Here is a 14,872-nt window from a genome sequence, read left to right as displayed (position 1 = left end):
ACACATGTGGACAACTGTACACGTACTGCAGTGGAGTACATAATAACTTACTTAACATGATAGTAAAAGCCATAGATATCCCCTACTTTAGCCTGGAAATTGCTTCTGTGAAAAGTCCATGCAAAAATATCACTGTTTTTTCAATTTTTTTCTACATTTAAAACTAAAAAATTACCTGTAATAAGTTTGAAAGTTGAAATAAAAACACGATTACAAAAGAAATAACTAATATTTTTTTTTTGAAATCCAAGTAATCTGTGACAATCAACCAACTCTGACCCTTGCACACATGAGTTTGTAGTAAATACACTTTATATGTACAGTCTCTGAAAACATATTTCCGGCTTACAGAGGATCAAATACATCTTCGTGATATTCAATGCATTCGTTGCTGTCCATTTACAATACCAAGTTTACACGCATCGAAGAGTCCACATTTGTTTTTTCTATAAAGTTACAAATTTTAAATGTAACAAAAAAATACTCAAGACGTTTCATTGTTTTGTATATTGGAAGATAAATTATGTACCTGTTAAACACAAGACCGCGTGAAGGTGCGTTTATAACCTTTTAGTGTTAGATAAAAGAAAACAATAAAGCAAATTTCCCCATTCACTCCTGCAGTGCACTGCGGGGCGGGCAGCACGAGAATTACAGTGGTTCAAGAACAGAGCATCAAAAGCTGCAAAGGGCCTGTTGTCATTTATGCTCATTTTACAGATGGAGCATGCTTATCTGAAACAAGATGCATATAGCTGCTTCCCTCGCTGTCAAACCTTATTACATCCTCGCACTCGACAGAAGCGGAACACCTGAGGGGCTAGTTGTGTCACAAGACGAGCGGCGTAGCTCTGGAACAAACATGCTCCATGTGAACACCCGATAAGCAGTCGTGAGCTTGCAAGCTGCTCAATACTACCGTCTTTGCAACAGCAATTCTAGTTTGCAAAACGCATAGGAAATCAAGATGAACACGGATGTGTACTATTTTCTACGTTTGTACGGTTTTTCATCCTTCTGAATATGGCTAATAGCAATTTTACCTGTGCCTCCATCACTACAGACTAAATGTTCAGACAACAAACAATTCTGAAGAATGTGCAAAAAGCAGCACTGCTGGAGATGTACAGACCATATGATACAGAAATTAAAAGTGAAGTTTAAAGCTTAAGCCAGGCTACGAGACAATGGCGAATCACTCAATTTACCCTGGAAATATTACAACTGTAGGTGATGGCTGAAAAAAGGCAATTAAAATTGGAATTCTAAAGATAAAAAGCGTGAAAGAAAAGCATTAATTATAAGTTAGGTAGGTCCTTCAATAATTAGTCTTCTTCAATGAAGTGAATAAAACACAGTTTTCAATGCCCAGCTGTGGTAGTACATGGTTTTTGCAATCATATTTCCTCTCTTGAAGAATGCTCTTCATAAGGCAGTGGATCACCAAAATCAAGATTCCAGTCATTTTTAAATTAATGATATGAAAAACAATAGTCTGTAATGCGATCGGTAAAATTTGACATGTGTAGTGAGAACAGTGTTGTGCATCCTTATGGGCTGTACAAGTGAAGGATTAATCGTCTAGGTTATAGCATAGAGATTGTTCAATAACCGCTCAACCAGGTAGGGTTGGGGTACAAAATACATCTTCGTAGGGAGTCTTTTAAAACTTTTTCAATATGTAACTTTTTACCGATGGCATTCAGAATTAAAAATGTACCTGTGCGTCAAACAGTGTCTTAAAAAATAATAACATTACACTATACATCTGATTGACAGCAACTCTCGGAACAAAGCCTTACAGTGTATAAAAATAGCTACGTAAAAAAATTTTACATAAAAGGCAAACAAAACAAATTTTCAGTGCAGACATTTACATAAAAAAATAATAGAACACAACATGGTAAGCTATCATCATGGCTGTTGGAACAGTTTTCCTTGATCCGTTCAGGGATAATTTTCCTCATAATCCTGGGACAACTTGGTACAAATGTTTAATATTTTGACCATGAACATCTGCAGTTCCATTGTATATATTCCATTAAGTACAATCCACATTCATGCTTCAAACTGCACATCATGGTTTCCCTATAAAACACAAAATGGAATGCAAATTAAAAAAGGTAAACAGAACTGCGAGTCTAAAAGGGCTTCAGATACCAAGAACCTTCTCCATTTATAACCAAAATAAGAAGTAAGCATGAGTTCTATAACTATACTACTACTAGGGTATGTCGACTTATATTCAGCTAAGGAAGATGGGATAATCCCTCCACAGTGCCACCTATTGGAAGGCAGCATTCCTTTAAGCCAAAGTTAGACTCTTTATACAAGCCTTGTAACAATGACTGGGAATTAAAAGCAAAGCCAGACTCCATGCACAGACAGTTGTTTCAGGGTATTTGCCCTTCATCAGTGTACAGTAGGAGTCTGGCTTTGGTAGAGAGAGGCCTGGGATAGGCCAGTCATTGTTACAAGGCTTGTATAAAGAGTCTAACTTTGGCTTGAAGGAATGCTGCCTTCCAATAGGTGGCACTGTGGAGGTATTATTCCATCTCCCTTATTTGCAGCTTACCCAGAGGAGCATGAATGGCCTTTTGAGTCTCCTCACTCACTGTCTAGGTGCTCTCTCTAAGGAGAAAAGATAGCTTTTCCGACCCTCGCCTTATATTCAAACATTACTTCAGTTATTGTGTCAAGTTTAAAAATTCTATGCAGCCATTTTTAAAGAGGCATTTCATTTTTTATTCTGGGGAAATCCATCACAGTGCCAGTGACCTCTGCTGTGAAGAATCTAGTTCTGTAGCCAATTCCCTCCAGTCTGTGTACTTTGCACTTTTCTTCCATCCTCCAGGTCACATGACCAGCATTCTGACTCTGCTCTGGGCAGCTTTAGGTCAACTAAACAAAGAAAAATCGTCCTTCTTGCCCATAGCAACCCAATCAAAGTTTAGATTTCATTTTGTATTCTGCTCTTCAAAACGAAAACTGCACTGATATTGGTTGCTATGGGGTGGAAAGACAGCTTTTCTTTATGTCAAGTGATATAAAAAGGATCCATTAATTGAAAGACACCGCAGAGTCAGAGTGCTGGTCATGTGACCTGGAGTCCAGAAGGAAAGAGCAGACACATAGCCTGGAAGGAAGAAGCTACAGAACTGGATTGTTCACAGCAGAGGTCACTGACACGGTGATGAATTTCCCCAAAGTAAAACAAACAAAAAACAAACAGAGTGTCTCTCTAAGATATATTTGTTTTACGGACATGTCCACTATTAGAGCTCCAATAGAGACAGTCACCAAGCTTTTGTTTAGTAGCCGAAAATATAAATCTTGTTTATTTTTTTTTAATTAATACATAACTAGTGGGTTAGGCCTCCTTCCCACGAACGGATTTCCGCTGCGTAATTCGCGGCGAAAATCCGCTGCGTTGCCCGCAGCTATTAGGTTCTATTGAACCTAATAGCACAATGCTCACGATGCGTAATTCCACCGCGGAATTACGCACAGCGATTTCTCCCGTCCTCACCCGCAGCATGCTCTATTTTCTGCGGGTGAGGACGGGCTGTACGCACTGACGGCTTCCATTGCAGTCAATGGAAGCCGTCCGTTCACGCTATCTCCCGCTGTAACCAGCGGGAGATAGCGTGAAAAAACGCTTTCCCGCCCACCGCCGCGCGTCATATGACGCCATATGACGTTGCCGGCCGCGTCACGTGACACGGCCGGCCGCGTCACGTGACACGCTCGGTGACGCGTCGGCGGTGGGCGGTGACGGGCGGTGACGCGGCGGCGGTGGGCGGGGAAGCGATTTCACGCTATCTCCCGCAGGTAAGTATAGGGGCTCTGGGGGGCGCCGTGACGGGCTTCACAGCGTAATATTACGCGGCGGAGCCCGTCACGCTCGTGGGAAGGAGGCCTTAGGCATTCAAAACTCCTGTGAAGTTGGGCTACAACAGCTGGAGATGTAACTATAGTCAACTGACTTTCCCGAAAACACATTTAACTAAGAGAGGCATGAACAGACATTTTTGACAATTTGGCAAGAGTCACCTCACTCAAGGAAATATATGCTATATTTGTTAGGTCTATTTTTCAAAACCTAATATAACCTATAAACACTATGACAACTTGATAATGCAAATCTATTAATATACCTGTACAAAAAAAATGTTAATTGTGCTTTTAACTTTTCTTTTTGGAAAGTAGATATAAATGACAACAGTCAAACCTTTTGAAATAAAAAAAACTTACCGTATTTTCCGGCGTATAAGATGACCCCCAACGCCGGGAATACAGTGTAGAAAAAAGAAATCAATACTTCCGCGGCACTGCTGCAGGCTGTCGTTCCCTCCTTCAAGCCAACAGAGTATTGCTTTTTGGATGCGGGGCTGGAATGCGCCACCTTCAGAAAGCTAATCTCTGATTGGCTAACTCAGCACGGCGTCAGCCAATGAAAGCCGGCGCTGCGTTAACCAATCACAGCCATGCACCGCCTGCAGCAGCACCGCAGATCATTGCAGAAGGCAGCGGGAGGCGAGTATTGATTTTTTTTTCAGCAGCGTATTCCCAGCGTATAAGACGACCCCGGACTTTATTTCTGGGTTAAAAAGTGGTCTTATACGCCGGAAAATATGGTACTCAACTATACAATTTAATATTGCTGCTTTGGTTCGCGTTTTTTTTCAGCATAGCCAATAATACAGTAAGGTATAATGGCTCCGAATGTACTATAAATTAGTGACATCACAGACATTTCATGTCAAATGTTCACGAGGCACGGGCTGATGATAAACTGACTTCAGACTCCTGAACTCTTCACTGTGGTTATGAACCAGGTGCAACATAAGGAGAATTTGCAAAGCAAACAGACAACTCCTATGCAAAGTTTTAACTGCACTTAAAAAAAAAAAAAAAAAAAAAAAGAATAGCAGTAGTAGTAATTCTATGAGTATTGGATTGCAGTCATCCCAGATACAACCTGACTAGAAAGGGTTAATAAATGGAACTTACCTTGAGTATTGTGTTATTTATATAATTCTTATGCTTCTGATTTATGATTATTTTCTTCTAGCTTCTTGTTTTCTTCTGTATTACCGAGTTCTTTTCCTACATGTTTCGATGCCGGGCTAAATAGTATAACAATACGATGATCATTAGAGTGAGGACCAATTGGTGATACGTTTAATTAAATAACAGAAACCCATACATGTCACTTTGAAATGCACCGCAGGAAAAATGGTTCATTTTTCATAACTGTTCAGGGTACAATTACACGTTATATTCTTGAAATTACAGACATAAAAGTAAGTTATGTCGTAGCAATTAAAATATTAAATAGAACTTAACCTGAATGTGTAGGCTTCTTTCCAAAGGCCCATATACCCTACTGTCCCTCTGCAACACATTAGGAATACGGCCAAGACATTCGCTAAACTATTTCCCCTTAGTAAAATGAATGGCGTTGAGGAAAAAGGATTTACGATTTTCCGATCCTCCGAGAGAATTAATGGAGGGAGGAAGAACGCCCCCTTATCGGTGTTTATTGGATCCAAATCCTACAAGCATTTATCTTGTGATTCCCACATTGATCAGCATTGCGGGGTTTGCTTCTAATACGTAAACACTGCAATGATGATCAATTTGGAAATCACAAGATAAATCCTTCTATGATATTAATCAAAGAAACAAATTTTGTGAAAGCAACAGCAGGTAAATGTTTTTATGAAACAGTACAAAAAAAGTAAGGGTTGTTAATAAAACTTCTCATCACTATGTCTTCTATTTCCAGCCCTATGTCATTCAGAAACCTCAGGGTTCCATTTTTTTACATAAGCTTTATATTGAAAAGTAACCACACGGCCTGCTGTGAAACTCGGTGTACTGTAAGGCACAGGACACATGTCAGGGATAATGTTACAGCTGTTTGCCTGGATACAGCACTAGAGACAAATGGAGAAAAAATAATGTCAGCAGCAAAAACTTCACAAATAAGAATTTTCTCTGAGGTTAATAAGTTTGTAAGGAAGCAACACCAACAGATCTGCTGTGAAGGATTACTGATGTACAATGCTGTCACTTCAGGCTAAGGGAAGACAATATTGTTCCAGAAAAGAAAACATCGGCTTGTACTGCAGTAGACAGGGAGTCATATTCTACCATTTAAAGTAGACGTTTACCTTGCAGAAAAACTCTGGTATCAATAACAGCAAGTGCTCTGCCAGCTATGCGGCACCAACTCTTCGACAGTGATAACGGGTTACAAAGGGGTCCAGTTTTCTTTTAGGGAAATGAGGCAAGTGTCAGTTGACTAACAGCATGAAAGTCGGACATGCCAAGCAAACAGGGATGGCCTTTTCATGATAAAGAATATAAAACAGAACCCACTGCGGTGCAGAGTGCTAAGGAAGCAGAAATGCAGTCCTAAGCTCTCGCTCACGACCTGAAGGTTGCAAGTTCAATCCCTACATGGTTCAGGAAGCTGGCTCAAGGTGGACTCCTCCTCCTGAGGTCGGAAAAACGACTACCCAGCTTGATGGGGTTAATAAATAAATTATTTGAAAACGTTGCGGAATAAGTTGGCGCTGTACCAATAACAAGATTTATTTTATTTTTTATGACTGCTTAAACCTTACCATTATAATAATCAGGCAGAAAATGATTAGTTCCCATATTTCTGATTATTAGGGCCATTTACTTGCAATGATTATTGTCAATGTCCAACCTGCCTGTAGAAATAATCACTACATACACAGCCTTGAGTTTGGCTTGGAAGGAGCTCTAGTATTTCTAATAATATTGGTCACATAGGATTTCTGGTCAGATATTACATTTTCATCAAACACTGAATCTTTTATCAGCTATCTAGTTTGTGCATTATATATTATGGACTCCAGGATCAGGTCCCTTCCTCTGCTTATGGGATGAGTGCTGCCATTTTGAACACATTAAAGGAGATGTCCCGAGGCAGCAAGTGGGTCTATACACTTCTGCATGGCCATAATAATGCACTTTGTAATGTACATTGTGCATTAATTATGAGCCATACAGAAGTTATAAAAAGTTTTTTACTTACCTGCTCCATTGCTAGCGTCCTGGTCTCCATGGTGCCGACTAATTTTTGGCCTCCGATGGCCAAATTAGCCGCGCTTGCGCAGTCCGGGTCTTCTGCTGTTCTCTATGGGGCTCCGTGTAGCTCCGCCCCGTCACGTGCCGATTCCAGCCAATCAGGAGGCTGGAATCGGCAGTGGACCGCACAGAAGAGCTGCGGTCCACGAAGATAGAGGATCCCGGCGGCCATCTTCAGCGGTAAGTATTGAAGTCACCGGACCGCCGGGATTCAGGTAAGCGCTGTGCGGGTGGTTTTTTTAACCCCTGCATCGGGGTTGTCTCGCGCCGAACGGGGGGGGGGGTTTAAAAAAAAAAAAACCCGTTTCGGCGCGGGACATCTCCTTTAACAAGCACTGCAAGCAAAGAACTTGGCCTACCACTAGACATCCTATCTTCTGCATTTCCACACAATACAGGCAGAAAAACAGGGCAACATAGGTGACTTTAGCTACAGAGGACAGACACGCAGATATCACAATTTCTATGTAACTATAAAGGTTTGGCATTTTTCCTTTTGTGTAAACATAGTAATTCTGGCCCAGGTGGGTTCTCCAAGTCATCAGGCGGTGGTAGTTCATGTGACTGTTCATATATGTTATGTTGAGGTGGTTTACGTCCTTGCACAGATCCTATAGACCACCACTCTTCTGTCATCATGTGCAGTTCAGTGAATGCCCAGGCTACACAAGTTCTGTGAGCAGACCTAGCTGTGAGCCTGATGTTGGTGCTGCTGCAACTAGTAGTAGCTGATGAGGACAGCACAGTCCTTATGTTTGTATGAGACACCCTACTCCCTGTTTTAGCATGGTGTGGCCCTGCAACGTCCGCCTCTTCCTCCTTCGTCTGCAAGCTGCTATCATGACTCTCCTTTTGCAGAGAACCACTGCTAACTGCGCAAGGCATGCCAATATTTCGGAGTGGACGGAATGATGACTTTGAACGATGTCTGAGGCCACGGACATGCACTGTCTGTATTTGCCGTTTCCCTGTTTGTGTTTCTTTTTGTTTTCTATTAACAAAAAACACCACCAACTAAATAATCCACAATCCCATAGCGTGGGAAGCGTGATATGGGAGAACAGAAGGCCACAGAGTACCAATTATAAGCACAGCTTGTATATTTGTATACTGACCCCATTTGGCAAATTCTCCAAACCCCACTGCTAGCTGTGTACGGTCTGCAAATAATTTGTAGTGGCCAGACAGTTGACTTTGAACAACGTCTGGGACCACAGAGAACTGCAATCTATCTATCCTATGCCAAAGCAGTTTTTCCGCCTGCTTTGCTGCTATTTATGTTGACGGCAGCAAAAATATACTCTCTCCCAATGTACAGGCATAGGAACATGATGCAGCTTTTTTCCCGGCTCCCTCCAATACAAGCCCCATTTAAGTTCTTTGCCGGTTTACAAGCTTTCACACCAGCAGCAATATATCATCTGCAGAATATCGAGTCCTAACAGACAACAGGTTATATAGGCATATAAATATGAAGCAGCTTCTCTATTCTGTGTGCAAATGTAAAATGGCTGCTGGTTACGCCATGACTACGTTATATATGGCTAGGGCATCTCATGCAGGAGTCCAAAGAAACTGCTGCCCATATGCAAAATGGAGGACACATTTGGTGACCTCATCGGGGCCCCTAGCTGCTGATTGGTTGTGCGCTGACCTCTGCAGCATGCATTATAAGTTTCCAGCGATTTTCGCCAAAAATAGGTTAGGACTCTAGCAAATTTGGTTTTGCTAAAATCGAGGCAATTTAAGACTAACACTATTTCCTAGGCCATACCAGAACATTGGGTTCAGTTTATTAGAAAAGACAGCTATAGCTCATTTATTTAGGCCCCCTGTCCACAGCCGTGATTTTGCCAGCGGTAAATTGCCGGCGAATCACGCTGTCTGAAGCGTTGCTATGGAAATCGCCGGCCCCGCGCCCACGAGCAGAGAGTCATTGCGCTTCTCCGCGGTCAGCCTACCTGTCAGATTATGCTGACAGCGGAGATCTGTCTGCGGCTCCTGCTCCCAGGCGGGACAGGGGCCCTTAGACGTCCCTAGAAAGAATCTGCATAACTATTAATTGTGATGAATCAGCAGCAGGCAGAATTTGGCTACTTTTGCCTACACTTATATACCTACTAATAAAAACAATATGACACAAACAATCAATCATAGAAGATGGATCTTGCAAATTGAAAAGTTTTTCATTGTGAAATATACAGTAAATAAAAGTCTACATATATGTTCGCTGTTTTACGTTTCTCTCTCAAGCAAGTTTCTTCTCAACTTCTGAGCTGTGTATCATGCCAATTATGTGACACGGATTATGTTACATAAAATAGAGAGACCGTAAAAATGCTTACAATACAGCCAGCTTTAAAATCTGCTCTGGCCACAAAAAGTGCACGTGCATCAAATCGTGCAGCTAGATTTTTGTTGATCCTTGAGATTTTTGTTTTGAGTGTTGTAAACTTGTACAGTACATAATACGCATGAACCCTCTAAGCTGATCTTTCAAATGAGAAAAACTAAATGTAAGGCCCAATGTCCCCAGGTGGATTCGATCTGCGGAACCCGCAAGGGTCACACGTGTGGAAGATCCACAATTGTGAAGATACACTAAAAGTGCCCATGGGGAAGCATTGGCACCTACAACTGAATTTAAGCCTGAGGATTTGATTTGTGGACCATTTGGTGCGGAAAACAAATCGGAGCATGCTCCATTTCAGTGCGGATTCCGTGCGGACGGGCTCAATAGAAGTCAATGGGTGTGGATTTGAAGGTTAAAATCAATTAGGAAGGTAGGGAAAAGGCAAGGAGGTGGGGCTGTGGATATTTTTTTAACGTAGATGATCCACAGTGCATCCGTGTACATCGACGCAACAGACCCCCCCCCCCTTCCCTCAAAAAACGCATCTGCGATCGCGGGCAAGCATTTAAAAATCATTTCCGCACTGGTCTTCTGTTGCGGAAATCCGCATGTGCCGTGGACACAAGGCCTAAGGCTCAATGTCCAAGGGCGGGTCGGATCCCACATGTGGGAGCCCGCTGTGGAATCACACCCTGCCCGCTTGCATGCTTAAATCCATTTGCGGATGCCCATGCTTCTCTATGGGCGGCTTGATTTGCGGATCTTCCGCACGTATTCCGCAAATCAAATCTGCCTGTGGACATTGGGCCTAAAGCAAATACATTGCAGAGAAAATAACACTTCAGTACATGACACAGGTGCCCTTAAAAAATGTGAGTTGCAACTCATTCGCTGGTGAAGCGCTGGCTCCTTGTCAGTGCTAGGCATTGGTACAGAGCAAAAACTGCACTGCTAAAGCCAGTTATGCATTATCAGGGCAGTTTCCACATCTAGAAGGGATGAATGGCCTATGGTGGCATGGTGTCTGTCATGACCTACAGTGCACAGGTCGAGCACCCAGTTATGTCAGTGGGACTGTGGAGGCTAGAGATGCACTGCAAAGGATTTAAGAGGGGGGAGGTGGGGCTCTACTTTCACCCACAGTATCACCTGTGTTCCTGCCAGGCTGGGAGGAGCGGTAATAGGGGATGTGGCACCATGCGGTTATCAGTGGAGGAGAGGCAGTGTTGCCATTAGTGGGGAACAGTGTTTTACGGGACAACATTGCTGCCTGAGGGGGAGACGTGGGAATTGGAAAATTGTTGTTGCCTGTGGGGCAGAGTGGCAAAGAGAGTTGTGGGGCAACTATTCTGCTGGCTATGAAGCGAGGGTGGGAAGAGGGACAATGCTTCTGCCAGTGGATGTTATTATGATATAAACGTTGGCGCTTCTAAAGAGGCTGTTTGAGTTGCACTGTGGTATTCGGGACTTCTGGCGATGTATTTAGTCCTGCACTGTGGTATTTGATGCTGCTAGAAGGTATTATGATCACTGCCAGATGCTATTTGGTTAGCATTGTTAGGGGTAATATGGATGCTACAAAGTGGCATTTGGTGCTATGGTAGTATTTGTTTGCAGGTGAAGACCCGGCAATCCAACAGATTGGCTGGTGAGGCCAGAGCACAAAAGGTTTGAGAAGCCCTGATTTTTTTCCTAGATTTATACTTTAGCTCTACACACTAACAGAGAGAAAGGTTTATGGTTGATATATCCCATTGCATATAATTATCTAGATGTATACCAAATATGCTGATCAAATTTATGTTACTTTATTCATTTAGTCGAGAAATATCCAATTTTTACAATTTTATAAAGAGCACAATACATAACATGTTATATTTTTGTAGAGTAATTAATGTGTTAAATTTCATCAATTAGAGGATATTAGCACAAAGTTGGCCATTTTTCTTTATCCTATATGATACCACTTTTTGGCATTCTACTAAAGAAACAGAATGTGTGCTTCTGTCTACTCTTATAACAAAAGAGCAGCCGCCCCCCCTTCTCATGGTATTTTTAAGGACCTAGAACTAAATCTATTTTTAATAGATTTTTAAATCCTGGAACACCGCTATGTATTTGAGCTGAAAGACATAAAATAACCTTTCCCCTAATCTGGGATGGGTTGAGCTGGGTGGCTGTATACTATACATTTAGCTTGCTCATATTGCGATCTGGCCTTCTGGTCTAATGGTGACCTACCAGGGTCTAATGGTGATTGAGCCTGCCCTGCAGTTAATCAGATGGTACATTTTTGGCTTCTTTTTCGGTGAGATGTCTTTGTACATTTTTTTCTCTCACCTCTGTGATTTTGAAAGGCATAAAATATCCTTCACAATAGTTACTTTTGCCAGTTCCAGTCCCCCATAGCTTCTGCTCTCTGTGTTCACCGGTACAGATGGAACACCATTAATTGGAATTTGCAGGGTAGTGGAAGGCTCCCACACACATAAGGCCTCTTTCACACGGGCTACAAAATCATCACTACAATGTAAAGCCCATGGTTTCCAATGGGTTCTATGACATGAATGATGTTTTGTAGAAAGATTTTGTAGCCCGTACGGATGCAGCCTAAGACCTGTTTCACACAGGCTACATATATGAGAAGTTGATGGTTTCCAATGGGTTCTTTCAGGTTACAAAACATCTCTTATGTGAAAGAACCCATTAGAAACGATGGGTTTTGTAGCGATATTTTGTAGCTCGTGTGAAAGAGGCTTGTAATACAGCCGACACACACAGGCAAGGACTGGATATAAGACAGATACTGGATATTTACCCCCTTAGATGCTGCAGTTAATAGGGACCATGGCATTTTAGTAGTTAATGTCTGCTTTACATATAAACACTACCAAACGACCCAGCAAATGAAGGAAATAGAGAGGATTTCAAACGTGTAAACACATCCTTTAAAAGCAAAAAAGTAGTTACGTCGTTCGTTTGTTCAAACAACAGTTATTGTGTGTAAATGGGCCTCAACAGGATAACACTATCAGCACAATGCAATGGAATATTGAAGTATTGTACAAGTGATCACATGGTTAAGTTTTAAAAAGAAAAAAAAAAGAAAAAATTTAGGGCTAATGCCCACAGGTGGATTTCTACAGCGTTTGAACCTACTAGCTTTCTGCCTGCCAATGCTCACTTGCGGAATTCCGATACGGATTTCTGCAGGGAGAAATAAATCGTGGCATGTTTTATTTGCTGCAGATTTATGTTGCGTCAGGTCTTCATTAATATAGCATATTAAGGGAGACCGCGGAAATCCACGACCACTCGCAGGCACTATCGCATTTTTAAACGCGGTACTCCCGCGGCGTAAATCCACAGGCGTATCACGTAACGCTCTTGGGCATGAGCCGTAAAGGACATTCTACAAAATAAAAAAACAAAATCAGATTAAAAGTTAACAAAAAAGACAAACACCATTCACTATTTCTTACATAAAAAATATGAATAAAAAATAAACAGAATTTAAAATCTGAAAAAGTCTGAACTATTAAAATGTCCCATCATTTATTTCATAAATGTATGAAAATATAACAAAAGAAAAAAACGATATACATTTAGCATGATCGCAAGGTAGAAGATCATAAATGCCATAAAAAATGAAACCTTAAAAACAAAAAGCTTTTCAACGCACAATACGATACATTAAATGGAACCATAAAAAATACAACTTGTCCTGCGAAAAACAAGCTCTCATATGGATATGTGTGTGGGAAAATACATTTTTGGCACTTGGAATTTGGAGCTGGAAAACCAAAAACTTGGCTGTGTTAGCATAGAGGTTAGGTAAAGAGGTCTTCTCGCTTGGCTATATCTGTACCTACCTTTCACTATAATGGAAAGTGATCATGCATATGTAGTCTCTACCAAAAATGGGTTACTGGAAACAACCGCCCTTTGGATAGGTGGATACCCCATCAGTTGGACTCACTGAATAGACAATTCTGGCATATTCAATGGATATATATCCATAGCAGAGAGGTTCCCATAACTTGGCTAGATCTATTGCACATTTGCTTACTGAACAAATATTGGAAGTGGCATGTGGTTACTCAACAGAAAAATACGTCTATGTCTTGTGATCATAAGGGTGTGAGCAAAGCCAACATTCGTGTTTGCATTCATGATGTGCTATATTCTGCATGGCCCTCGCCGATGCTTTTCATGCCACCTCATATTATACTTTTCCGGCAACTATCTCAGCTTGGCTTATTTTAGGTTTTGAGGAAACAATAAATAAAAGAGCATTGTGATGCAAAAAATCTTATTAAAAAATGCTGCTTTGTTGCAGTGATGAATCCATTCTTACCCTGAGCTCCACAATGGAAACACACATTTGAAGTATGCATGCTGACACAAGAGGAGTTCTGGTAGGTGTGTTATTAAATGTCAAGAAGGTAATTGCTTCGAATCTGTATAGGCTGCCGATTTTGGCAAGGCGGAGTGCTGTTCTTAGGATGCTTGCCTGCTGCTATGAGATTCTTTTCATAGGCTACCATCCATAGAGCTAAGAAGGATTTGAGCGTTAGCAGCCAATGCAGCAGGTGGTCTTTGAAAAATGATGCTGTGTTATCAATAGGATTCCAGACCCAATGAAATGTTAACACCTTCCTCAACAAAAAATGACTTGAAGCACAATAATGCATTCATTCATTAAGAATTTGACATCATTATGTTAAAGACCCTGTATGATAAAAGGTTTTAGAAAGAAAACATTTTTATTCGGAGGCTTATTCCTTTGCTGTTTAAGCAAGCAACTTTGCAAACATTGGTAGGTTAAGTTGATCTGAGGAGTTGGAGCTGAGGGAGTGAAGCAGGACCCAGGCATGAATAGTCTAGTGCTAGGACTTGGGGTTATGCAGGAAGATGCAAGAAAGTGCTACTGAATGTTGTTCAGGAGAAGGAAGAATTGATACATTTCAATCAGTGGTAAACATTCAGTGGAGAGATGATGGTGACATTATTTATGCCATGTTGGGATTCGCTACGGAGTCTTATACTTTTTGCTTGGCACAATTCTAGGTTATGCTTTGGCTGACCGCAATAGACTGTATTGATACTGGAAATAGTTGTCTATATAGTACACTTATTATTTGTGCTCCAATGATATACAACATATTCGACACTGAAAATGATAGCTCAAATAAAACTGTATGAAATAGAAATACACTTGCAAAAAACTGCACATTTCTGGAAACAATTGTGGCTTTTTGTTTAAAGAAAAAATAGGTATATGACAAGAAGGGAGAAAACCAGCCTCTCACAGGGCCATGTAAACAGGCTTCGAGTTCATGGATTTACTAGATCTAGTTGGTTTCTAAAGTCCGCAGTATCTTGCCTACC

The 14,872-nt window shown here is 41.3% G+C and overlaps 1 protein-coding gene across 1 annotated transcript in view; it reads right to left on the bottom strand.

The window, feature by feature from the left end:
• Positions 1-210: 210 nt before the first annotated feature.
• Positions 211-14,872, bottom strand: part of ALCAM (activated leukocyte cell adhesion molecule) — a 120,786-nt gene continuing 106,124 nt past the window's right edge. Inside the window, exons 15-16 of the mRNA XM_066578655.1 lie at positions 5,014-5,129; positions 211-2,088 (exon numbers count right to left, since the gene is read on the bottom strand). Of these exons, the coding sequence (XP_066434752.1) occupies positions 5,042-5,129 (88 nt within the window). The 3' untranslated portion in view covers positions 211-2,088; positions 5,014-5,041. The remainder of the gene's footprint in view (positions 2,089-5,013; positions 5,130-14,872) is intronic.

The sequence above is a fragment of the Eleutherodactylus coqui genome, chromosome 1 (assembly GCF_035609145.1).
Source record: "Eleutherodactylus coqui strain aEleCoq1 chromosome 1, aEleCoq1.hap1, whole genome shotgun sequence".
Lineage (NCBI taxonomy): Eukaryota > Metazoa > Chordata > Amphibia > Anura > Eleutherodactylidae > Eleutherodactylus > Eleutherodactylus coqui.
Note: the sequence above shows the minus strand (reverse complement) of the source record. Positions and strands in the feature narration are given on the sequence as shown.